The 12,828-nt window shown below is 35.1% G+C and overlaps 1 protein-coding gene across 41 annotated transcripts in view; it reads right to left on the bottom strand.

Annotated features, from left to right (window-relative positions):
• TRDN (triadin) overlaps positions 1–12,828 on the bottom strand; it is a 414,851-nt gene that overhangs the window by 77,521 nt on the left and 324,502 nt on the right. For 38 of the 41 annotated variants that reach the window (XM_055535018.1, XM_055535007.1, XM_055535006.1 and 35 more), the window contains 2 exons: positions 12,669–12,719; positions 6,154–6,204 (listed from right to left, as the gene is read on the bottom strand). In XM_055535018.1, the coding sequence (XP_055390993.1) occupies positions 6,154–6,204; positions 12,669–12,719 (102 nt within the window). The remainder of the gene's footprint in view (positions 1–6,153; positions 6,205–12,668; positions 12,720–12,828) is intronic. The other 3 variants (XM_055535002.1, XM_055535016.1, XM_055535020.1) reach the window with 1 other exon arrangement.

The raw sequence follows: 12,828 nt of genomic DNA, 5'->3' as shown, positions 1-12,828 counted from the left end.
GTATTTTAGTAGGTAGCATTTGATTTCATCTGCTGTGGATGCATGATTTTGTAATCCAGGTAAATACAACTGTGAGAAAGACAAGCTCTGATTACCAATCAGTTTGACTGGGATCATCTTTAGTTCATAGACTTCCAAAAACACAAAACTGCCCTGAGTTTGGGTAAAGTCACAGAGAGAACCAACACCTACCAACTTCTACTCCACTTTTCATCTTATCTCTGTCTACATTTCTTTAATTCAATACTACATGGGCTGTTTAATTTTTTTCCTTTCTCTTATTTAACCACGGTCACATGTTTATGAAACCTCATGCATCTTCTATGCTCCTATTTTTCTTGCTTGAGTTTTTAAATCGGTGTTATCTTTGGTTGTAAACTGAGGAATCCTTTCATGCATAATAAAGGGGTAAGGTGATGGTGTTCTCAAGTAATTGCCCAATCTCATCCAAAGCAAGAGATCATTTGTTGCGCTGCAGTTGGAGAAAAACCAACCAACCAAACAAAAAAGTCCTTAAGTTTAAAACTTATTTCCCTGTTTATTAACCAAAAGATCTAATGCAAGGCATCAGAAAGACTCTAAATTTTAAATTCCTAACCTTCTGAAATGGGAACAATGATAATTAGCTGATGTATCTGTGGCTGAAATGAGACTGAATAATTTAACAAATATTTCGTGAGCATTCATGTACGAACATACAACTCATAGATATCCACTGATTGGATGAAAACTTTGATATGCCTCATCTAAGGCACCACTGGAGGCCGCTTCACTTTTACTCTCTTCCAGCTTTCTTTACCAAGTATCCTGAGATCTTGGAGGACAAGGATTGTGTCTTCTTCATTAGTGGAGTCTCATGACTAAGATATCCCCAGAATATTATACTATCACTCAAATGTTGTTATGAAACAAAACAATTTAAGACGTGGTTTAAAAATGCCAAGAAAATAAAATTTATGTTTCATTTTTAGATGGTTTAGACCAAAATATAAAGTAGAATCCTTGTCCCACTAATCAAAAATTGACATGGGTGGAAAAGACCATTAGAATGGACCCAGCAGACACGCAACACTGGGGGACATTATCTTCAGATAACTATCTGGTCATTTCAGAGCTGCAGTTAAAGTCTCAAGCTACTGGGCACAGCGCTCTTTCCATAACAGGTATGCACACATACACAAACACACCCCCACCACACCCATTCTCTCTCTGTATTTCTGTCTGTGTCTGTCTCTCTCTCACCTCTCATTCCCATTGTGTCAACAGGAAAAGAAATTATGCTTTATAAGCTTCTTTAGTTACAGTTCTAAAATAGCTTTAGTTCGCAATACAAACACTTAATGCATGACCCAATGTTTATGCCTAAGTCCTAATTCGGCAACACTTCTTTGGTAAGATTCCCACAGGACTTTGGTGCTCACAAAGTAAGTTTGCTGAGTGGACACTAAAAACACAAAATGAGCCAGAGGGCATTCTCTCTTTGCAGCGCAGAATAAATGCATACATTTTCCCTGCCTCATTCTGTCATCGTTTCATTTTTGTGATCCTTTGTCTTTTGTATATGCTAAATACAATGTACCACGTCGCTGATAGTGTCACTCTGTCTCTATCTAATCTTTTTTGTATGCCTTGCTATGTGCCTCATTATTCTACCTTTCCCTGAAACTTCCCAACATGAAGACTCTGTACTGAAATAAGTAAGAAATAATGTGAGGAGACTGAACATACTGTAGGTCGCACAGATAATAGTCAGTACGAACAAGGTCCTGTGATGTTATCTGAAGATGGCAGGAGAGGTGGTTGGATTTATTGAAGGTAATGAGCCAGGTGACTTTAAACCATTCAAATGGTCCAGAAAATGGTGCAAAAATCACTTGCCAAGGCAAATGAGCAGACATTCTTATTCTTTTTTCCCTTAACAAAAGAGAGTCATTTTTTCTTACTTATATCTCTGAGCACCAGCATGCATTTTCTTTGACTTGAAGTGAGAATAATCAGTTACATTAATAAAAGGTCAAAGGTCATAGGTATGGATCATCCTACATCTGGTTAAATACTTAAAAATAATAGATGACCTGATATGAAAAACAATACATTTAAAGCTTTTTAAAAAAGTGAACAAGAAAAATAAAAATGAATTAATAAATAAAAACTATGATATTTAAAAACTTTTTCGTTCAAGGAGAGAAGCACATTAGGATATTTGCATAAGGTGGCTTGGAGTGACAAGAAAAATGAACACACAGAGTGAAAGTGAGTCATTCTTTAGAGGGCTTAAATGGAAAGAATACCAAGGAACGACTACTGAAGCTTTACATTTATAACTGTCCATATATTTCACATACATATAGTTGTACATATATTATGTACATTAATTTTTTGGAGGAAGGAAGTAAAATTCACAGTACTTGGATACATTAATTTTGGAAAGCCAGTGATTACAGAAAAAAATTTTGGCAGTCTCAACTACTTCACTTACCAACACATAACCACTTTCCATTCATTCTATCAACTTGGCAGTTTGGCCTGATGGGCTTAACTGGAAAGGCATTAGACTGTTAACTGCTGCTTAGAATAAAAGTGCTACTGTTATTGGTACTATTCTTACCTTCAGGAAAGGAACTGTAAATAATTTTTGTTCACATGTTTGGCAGAATTCAGCATGAAGCCTTGTGGTCCTGGACTTTTCTTCATTAGCAGGCTTTTGATTATGTTCTCATTGTTATTACTCTGTGCAAATTTTTTATTTCTTCATAATTCAGTCTTGGCCATTGCATGCTTCTAGATATTTACTCATACCTTCTAGGCTATCCAAGTTGTTGGCATATAAACATTCACAGTAGTCTTTTATGATCCTCTTTTTAATTTTTTGTAGCAAGAGTTATAACATCTCCTCTTTTACTCTGATTTCATTTTACTTGGCTCTTCACTTTTTTTTTTAATCTAGCCAAAGGTTTGTCATTTTTATTGATCTTTTCAAAAGACAACTCTTGGTTTTGTTGATCTTTCTACTCTCTATTTTGTTTAAGTCTGCTCTAATCTTTTTTATTTCCTTCCTTCTGCTAACTTTGGGCTTAGTTTGTTCTTTTTTACTCTAATACCTTGAAGTATGTAGTTAGGTTGTTTATTTGAAATCTTTCTATTTTTTAATGTACTTATTGCTATGAACTTCTCTCTTAGAAATGCCTTTGATGGATTCTGTTAAGTTTTGGTATGTTGAGTTTTCATTTTCATTTTTCCAAAGATATTTTCTAATCTCCCTTTTAATTTCTTCTTTGACCTACTGGATTTTTAAGAATATGTTGTTTAATTTCCATGTATCTATGAATTTTATCATTTAAGTGTGCATGATGTTATCATTATGTTTCATGCTTTTTGATTGGATGTTAAATGAAGGCTTTCAATAATCCCTTCCAGGCTACAGTCCATGGGTCTTAAAGAGTCAGACATGACTGAGTAACTAACACATTCACACTTTCAATTTCATTATTTACTAAAGAAGACATGATAAGCTTTCAATCTAACAAGATTTCTTTTAAAATTAATTTCTTTTTTAGCAGGAATTTTTAAAATTGTAGCTGTTATAATATATGTGAGAATTTACTGACTCCCTCTAAGGAAAGACGGTCTAAGGTGACACCATCTCTCACAGGTGAAAGGGAAAGTCTTTGTATATAATGCTATTCTTTCTGTCAAAATGTCCAAGGACTGTCTTTCACACTCAGCACCACAGGCCTGAAACTTGGTTGTTTGGTAGTAAACAAATGATGACATTAAATGCATAAAATTTCAAAGCACCAATAATATCTCAGTGTATTACTATAAGAGGTCATTGTTGCTTTAAATGGTAAAATAAAAAAGATACTAAATATTCTCAAGCAGTTATTTGAAACATATAGTAATGCAGAAAGCTCAATGAAATAAGGATATAACTTTTTAAAAAATGCATCTTTTCCAAAATGCTGCCTCCCCCACCGTCACTGTCTGTGATCATGCACTGGGTGGAGCTCCGCTGACCGTCTGGGATAGGATGATGAAAAAAAAATCCCCAGAACGATGGAAGAAGACAGGAAACTCTTAAACAGATGTTTCCAGTGTCCAAAGACTCAAATTAGCTCCATGTGTTTTTCTTGTTGTTATTCGCTAAGTTGTGCCTGACTCTCCTAAATTGTTTTTCATTTATATATTTATTTATTCCACACACATTTCTAGTGGGGAAAATTTTTGCATTTTGCTTTCTTAATAAAACTGTGGAAATTTATAACACTCCTGTCCCTCATTTTTTAATATTTATATCTTAGTTTGGAAAAAATTATAACATCATTGAATGATTAAATTACTTGATGGAATCAAATCTTTCAATTTAGATATTTATATAAATGTTTATTGACATTGACAGATCATCAAAAAGAAATCTAGAGTTATTTTAAAGAAATAAATTATCTAAATACAAAGAATGTCTTTAGTTTTCATAATTAATTCATTCTTCAAATAATACAATGTAACATTTTGCTGCCTGTTGAACATTTAACATAACGTGTAAGAATTCTCCTGCAAGCAAAATACTTGAATTTACATATTATGTCAGAATAACTTGAAAGCGTATGTAGCACCAAAATAACTACTACATAGGGGACAATAAAAATAAAGTTTTGGATATGATGATATTTTTCTAAAGTGAAACATGAATGCCTTAATAGGTTTGGAATCCTTATTGCTTTAAGTACTTTCAAATAAATTAAGTACGTTATGTGGGCTAAGAAAAAAATTATGCTGTGCTTTCCTGTTTCATTAAATAACAATTTCATTTAATTTAAATTTAATTGAAAAATAAGAAAATATATGACTTGAGGGTATGTTTTTCATCCATTGCTATACTGACTAATGGAGTCTCTCCTCCACCCTTCATGTATCTCACTAAGTCTTCTGTCAGCTTCCCCTCCCACTGCACTTCCACATTGCCCTCAGTGCCAACACATGTTTATACAAGTTCATGAAAAGCTTTTTCTTTTAATACAATTCCAATAACTTGGGATTTTTACACTGAGCCCTTGCATATTGGTCAATACTTCACACAAATTTCTCTTCAGGGTAAAGTAGAAATGGGCTCTATTTGAACATTCAATACAGCAGGTGTATTTCATGGTTTTACTGGTTCACTAATATGTTCATTTTAAAGATAAGAAATATTAGACAATTTGGAGAATGATACCAGGCCCATAGAAGTTACTGGGGTAATTAGAAACTAAATGTATTATATTGGACTTAACATATTTACTTACATTTTAGGGAACGTAACTTGATGCATGGCATATCAGAATCCACATACCTATGAGCCTAGTATAATAGGAAGGCCAGAGGGCTAATAAGACCCCTTAGTAAGATCATAGTGCTTGATTGGGAGATCAGAGTTCTCATGCAGGTTCTGCTGCAAATTATAATAACTTTGAAAAGTTTCTAGACTATTTCAGTTTTATCCATCTATAGGGTGAGGATTTTGGACCTTATCCAAAAATCTTTAGAATTTACCTCTAAGTGTTTTCCAGCTATAAAATTTGTTAGGATTTTACTGTATCTGAACTGAAAGAATGGCAAGCTATCACTGAGAAATTTTAAGTATTTTTTTGTATCTTAAACCTTTGGTTTTCATGGCGAGTCCTAATAGGATTCACCTTAGGATATTTATAAAATATAGATTTTCTACTACAGACTCATAAAATCAGAACAGCATATGTACTTTTTTATTGAAGTACAGCTGATTTACAATGTTGTGCCAGTCTCTGCTATACAGCAAACTGACCCAGTTTTACACATATATACATTCTTTTTTAATATACTTTTCCATCATGGTTTATCTCAGGAGACTGGATATAGTTCCCTGTGCTATACAGTAGGAACTTGTTTTTTAGACATTCTAAGCTTTCTCAGTATCTCTGACATGGCTACTCTTTCGTGTGTTGTTTCACAGTACAATTTAAAATTTTACAATAGAGAATAAGTTCTTTTCCCTTTGCATCAAAACATAGAAGTACATATGAAAGTTATACCTTTAAAAGTATAAAAAATAAATGAATAATATGTGGCTTTATTGCAAGTAACTGAATATGCAATAGATGGATCAATGTGTTTTCACATTTCGTTATAGAGTAATACCTTTTTCCTTTAGGGAGGCTGGAACCTTTACTTCTTTTTCCTTAATAGGCTCTGGAAAGAAACATTGAACATGTGTTTGAAACCAAGATCAAAATACTAACACACACACAATGGAGTCAATAAGCTATCAGTAAGGTGAACCAAGGTGAAAATGATATGATGTTTTCTTTCAAAAATAATTTTAATCATAAAGAACAGTGTAGAGTACAACAAGCCATTTTATAGTCATGTTTTTTTAAAATAAATGTAAATTGTAGAATGATGTACAATCTATGTATTCATTTAAGAGGATGAGTTTTTGGATGGCTAGGAACTTGCTTTGCCTGTGATTTAAAAAAAAAAACACATGACTTCAGCATCTAGAAGTCTTCCAAAACTGTTATAATCAGCACTAACTTAGTTTACTTCTCTCAGGCTATGTTTCTTCAAAAAAATAAACAATCAAATGGAAAACTCTGCATATATCATGTAAATGTGGTTTTTTATTCATCAGACTCAAGTTAAACAGATTTCAAGAATAAGAGTAAGATAAATACTGAGACAGTTTCGTCTATGAGCTCCCAATGTCTTAAACATGTGGTCCTTAGTTAAAGCAAATCAAGTAAAACTCCACTTATTCTACTAGGTTCAAATACAAAATGATTCTGATCATATAATGGGTTCCAGAGAAATCAAGGGGCAATGCCTTGAACAGCATTATGCTCCCTCAGTAACTCATTAAAAATAGAAAATAAAACCAGTTCTTTGCCTTTTCTGCAACCCTAAGTCTCAGTATCTATTTTAAGGACAAAAATGACTTATAATACAGTGAGAAAGGAAGGAAAGAAAGAAGTCAATCCTTCCAGCCCTTTTTTTTCCTATTCCCTTCTATGGTGTGGGATGGAATGCAAAAAATATGGTGGTGGTATTTGTAAATGAACATGCCACTCAAGCAACTCAGAATTCACTGAGTCAGGTGAGTTTGGATCATTTTAAGAATGGACTTTGGGGTTCCATTGAAAAGGTTGTGTCCCTCAAAGCAAGATTTTCTCAGTATATAAACTATAGCCTTAAATATCCATAGGCTTGTAGAATTTTTTTAATGGTTTTGGTGGAAAAGAAGTGTCCCTGTTGCTATTTTTTTTTAATCTTTTTTATTTTATTTATTTTTTAAAAATTTTATTTTATTTATTTATTTTTTTAAATTTTATTTTATTTTTAAACTTTACATAATTGTATTAGTTTTGCCAAATATCAAAATGAATCCACCACAGGTATACATGTGTTCCCCATCCTGAACCCTCCTCCCTCCTCCTTCCCCATACCATCCCTCTGGGTCGTCTCAGTGCACCAGCCCCAAGCATCCAGTATCGTGCATTGAACCTGGACTGGCAACTCGTTTCATACATGATATTTTACATGTTTCAATGCCATTCTCCCAAATCTTCCCACCCTCTCCCTCTCCCACAGAGTCCATAAGACTGTTCTATACATCAGTGTCTCTTTTGCTGTCTCGTACACAGGGTTATTGTTACCATCTTTCTAAATTCCATATATATGCGTTAGTATACTGTACTGGTGTTTTTCTTTCTGGCTTACTTCACTCTGTATAATAGGCTCCAGTTTCATCCACCTCATTAGAACTGATTCAAATGTATTCTTTTTAATGGCTGAGTAATATTCCATTGTGTATATGTACCACTGCTTTCTTATCCATTCATCTGCTGATGGACATCTAGGTTGCTTCCATGTCCTGGCTATTATAAACAGTGCTGCGATGAACATTGGGGTACACATGTCTCTTTCCCTTCTGGTTTCCTCAGTGTGTATGCCCAGCAGTGGGATTGCTGGATCATAAGGCAGTTCTATTTCCAGTTTTTTAAGGAATCTCCACACTGTTCTCCATAGTGGCTGTACTAGTTTGCATTCCCACCAACAGTGTATGAGGGTTCCCTTTTCTCCACACCCTCTCCAGCATTTATTATTTGTAGACTTTTGGATCGCAGCCATTCTGACTGGCGTGAAATGGTGCCTCATAGTGGTTTTGATTTGTATTTCTCTGATAATGAGTGATGTTGAGCATCTTTTCATGTGTTTGTTAGCCATCTGTATGTCTTCTTTGGAGAAATGTCTATTTAGTTCTTTGGCCCATTTTTTGATTGAGTCATTTATTTTTCTGGAATTGAGCTGTAGGAGCTGCTTGTATATTCTCGAGATTAGTTGTTTGTCAGTTGCTTCATTTGCTATTATTTTCTCCCATTCTGAAGGCTGTCTTTTCACCTTGCTAATAGTTTCCTGTTGCTATTTATTGTGCTAAGAATAAATAGGATCCATTTTTTTTTTTTCACATTTCAGCATGTGAAAATGAAACCAAGGGCCATGAATTGAATAAACACACTGAAAAGCTTCATTAACTTCTTCTTTCAGGATGAGGGTGGTAATTTACTGTTTTGCATTTCCTGGCTAAACCAAAAGAATTAATGTTTGTGAAATGAAAAGTGGTGATAGGGACAGATTCTTGGTGGGATGGGAGAATGCAATGCCTGGAACTTCAAAATTCAAAATCCAGCATGTTGATTTAAATGGATATCTGTATACAATTGTGTGAGATTAAAGTAGTTGTAAAGTACAAGACCTCAGAAGAGGGCCCATGGACTGCTTTGATTTTAAAGGAGAAAGAAAGAAGATGTGGAAAACAGACAGACTTTTTTAAACTATCTGAAGGCCATAAACCCATCACTGTAAATTTGGGGAAAGTCCTCAGAAAATAGAAATGATTTTTATTTCCAAGTTGCTAACAGGAAGATTCCTTTGCTGCCATGCTGGGTCATCTGCACTGACCTTCCTGCGTCTCATTTCTTTTGCGTGTCCTTTTTGACTTCAAGGGACTTTGACCTGATTTAAGAAGTCTGTAGGGTGGTCTGAGCAGTCCCTAACTACCCAAGGATGCCAAAGCAGACCAAAAATGGGAGACAGGGTTATATGGGAACTCTTCACTTCTGTGTTAGGAAGAATAAATATATCATTGGTTTGGGTCAGCTATTTACACCTTTTTTCAACTTGACTGTCTTGTTTGTCAGAAGCAAAGCATTAGAGAGCACATTTTTGCATGTGTGTTGTTTGTATAAATATGGTAGTTTCTTTACATTTAACCAAGAGCCTACAGGAAGTCTTAGAAATCTTCATTATCAGGATCTAGAACATGTTTAAAGGTGCTGGGATATAACTTGGAATTCTCAAAATAATCTGGCAGGGAGGTGGTGATGTAGAAAAGTTCACAAAGAAACAGGAAGATCATTCCAGGTTTTCCATTCCCCTACCCTGCTCCCAGAGTCAAAGGCAATAAGGAACTTGGGTGAGAATTCATGATGAATAAATCACTAGGGATCAGATGCAAAGTCATTGAAAACTTACCATATCCTTAGCGGTAGCTTTTGTTTGGTGAGTGGGAACGGCCAAGAAAAAGTATGGTGAAGAAGACAAATAGAAGTTGGGGGAAACCTCAGGTGCATGGCGCTGGGTATGAATATGAAAGAAGATAAGCTCTGCTGAGAATTCCCTGGTATTAGATCCAAACATACACAAGCCTGAGTCACAAAACTAGTCAATAAATCTAATGTCCATCATATTACACCAATACCAGAGGCACCTGCAGGTGCTATTATTGCATTCTCAATAGAAGAGAAATAAGTAATCTCCTTGTTGCCTGGTTACAGTTTGGTTTGCAGTTCCTTGGACCATTGATGAATCCCGCAACCTCAGATAAATTAGACCAGGTAAGAAGCAAGTTGCAAGAGGATAGGGTGAATGTCAGAAGGACTACAACAGGAGTGTCTGATTTCTGGGTGGTCAGGGCTACTTAAGCAGGGCTCTGCCCACTTGAGGATATAGAGAAGACTTACTATCCCAGAGAGTCAGTAGCTGAATCAGCAGCAAAAGCCAACAAGATGTGTCTTTCTCTGGCTCCTTTTCTTTGTAATGATCATCTCCAGCCCTCTCTATATGTCCTTAAATACACAAGCCTGATGTTCTCTGGGCTTCCCTGATGACTCAGATGGTAAAGAACCTGCCTACAATGCAGAGGTCCTAGGATTGATCCCTGGATCGGGGAGATTCCCTGGAAGAGGGCACGGCAACCCACTTCAATATTCTTGCCTGAAGAATCCCATGGACAGAGGAGCTTGGTGGGCTGCAGTCCATGGGACAGCAAAGAGTTGGACACAACTGAGTGACTAACACATTGATGTTTCTCTAAATGCCTAATTTACTCACAGTTGTCATATCCCCAGTAAATGTGGCCCTAAATGATTTCTGTGTAATAATTCTGGTTTTGGAAATGCAGCATTGTTTGAATATGGATTTCCTAAATATGTACATACAAGTGGAAACTATAGGAGACCAGCAAAGGTAGGCAACCTTTGGGCTGCTCCATGAAATAAGTAGCTATGCAGCAAGTAGAATTGCTGCATTCTGACTCTGCCACAGCTCAGCAGCAGGTTTCAAAAACTGATTCCAGAAACAATAACACTGCAGAGGTTAAAGTCACTGAAATTGTATGGGTAATAAGCCATTTTCTCTGATTTTTCTAGGTAAAGAAAATTATATTCAGAAACTAAAGGAAAAGTGACAATAAAATTCTTCTAAAATAGCACTCAGCTTGTATATAACAAAGATAATCGAGGGCATTAACACAGCTTGAATTTAAAAAGAGGTTCATTTAAAATAGTTCTAAATCAATAATCATATGTAATAGACTTTAATATACATGATTTTATAGTGACCATGGAGACATCTTACAAATAGTAGAGAATTTAACACTGAGGAAAAAGTGCTCCCTAGGAAATTGTCTGCAACTGTATGTTAGTAACAACAACAGTAATAGAAATTACAAGAGCCTACTTCATAGGCTACTCCATCAGTGTGGATTTAAATTGTCCCAGGTAATGTTTTCCGGGACAGATGTTTACAACTACCATTTCCAAGTAGTTTAGGCTGCAGCAGAAGTGAAGTCTTTAGGTAATAATTGAAATTTTTTATAATCATCATTGCTTGAAAGATAGTGTTAGAGGTAAGACCCAACATTTCTGTTGAGTTGTTTTCATAGCAAACAATAATATACGGTCTAAGTATTCTCATGACATAAATGCTCAACAAAATAAGTCTATTTCATACTATATTGGAAGGAGGAAGGTTTAGATTTTGCATCTATATATGGATTTTCCTGGTAGTGTGTTTCAATAATACTTTTAGTTTCCATACAAACAAGGACACTGTTTTTGTAAATTGCCAGATAAAATGAGAGTGGAGGTGAGGAGGAGTCTCGCTCTCTCTCAGAGAACAAGTAATCACTGGTGAAAAATGGACTGAGCTCTTCTGTGGGAATTAACGGGAGTCACCCAATAGTAAAAGGACTATGAGTATATTTTTTCACATTGTATAGACATTTGTCTATGTCAAATAGATTTTCAAGAATAGGTAATGAGCTCTATACTCAAAGCAAAGGTGCTTTGAGGAATATTAAAAAAAAAAAAGAGCCTTTGTTTAAGGATTAGACAATATCTGTGTTAGAATAAAGGGGTATTAAATCCAGCAGACTTGACTCTGATTCTTGCTTTTGCTTCCCACCCATAGTGTGACATTGAGTAATTTAAATTTACATATACCTCAGCTTCCTTCCTTGCTTACTGAAATGTATATATAAAGCACAATTTGCAGAAACAAAATATATAAAGTAGAATTCAATGTGCCTGGCAAAGAGCAGATGCCCTGCTTCTGTACTTCTCACAAATAATCCTCACATCTTTGTCTGGATAACTCCTCTCCCTTCGTACTTGAATTTAATATAACTTCTTCAGAAAAGCCGTCTCTAATTCCTCAGACTTGATTATGACCTCAATAGAAAAGACCTGAAGTTTTATGTGACATTATTTTTAGAAAGAGTCCTGGAATTTGGATGGATTGAGAGAAAAGTCAATCCATTCAAGAGATTGAAGTCGAAAATTTAAAAAAAGAATGTTATGCTCTTCCATAGCAATCAGGAACCTGACAACAACGAAGCAGACAGCACATGACTAGGAGTCTGAAAATAGCAGAATTCAGAATTTCAATTCCCAAGTCTTCCTCCCTATTCCTAGCTTTGCCATCTTTGTTTCGCCAATGATTAGCAAGTATGGAAAGATTATGCAGTAAATACAGATTTAATGAATGGATAGAAAGAAAAGAACCAGAGGGCATGGAAGCAAGTCCTTCTTATATCCTTTACTTTCATTTTAACACTTTTCTTTTACCCTTTCATTCTTAATTTTTTTTCATCGTTTTTCCCTTCTTTCAGAAATTATAATAAAAGTACTTTTAGATCATGGTGAACAGAAAGCAAGTATTTAAGGGACAGGTAAATAAACAAAAAATTTCAAATATATGAGTGTCATATGTAATTCTGACCCACAAATCTGCAAGGAGATGACTGACGTACTGTGGACACATTAAGATACTTTTGTTAATAAGTTTCTAGTGTTATGTTAAATTGACTCTATTACCTTTATCTTTCAGAACTGAAGAAGTCTTCCCAGATTTTTCTTTTCTAATTTCTGCAAGAAGAATCATGAGGAGAAAAGGTTACAAGGAATAACAGAGAAAAATGGCAAATTCTTTACATTATGTTTACTGAGGCATAAAGAACCTAGGGGCTCTGCATTG

Source organism: Bubalus kerabau, chromosome 9 (assembly GCF_029407905.1).
Source record: "Bubalus kerabau isolate K-KA32 ecotype Philippines breed swamp buffalo chromosome 9, PCC_UOA_SB_1v2, whole genome shotgun sequence".
Taxonomy (NCBI): domain Eukaryota; kingdom Metazoa; phylum Chordata; class Mammalia; order Artiodactyla; family Bovidae; genus Bubalus; species Bubalus kerabau.
This window is presented reverse-complemented; position numbering and strand designations above follow the sequence as displayed.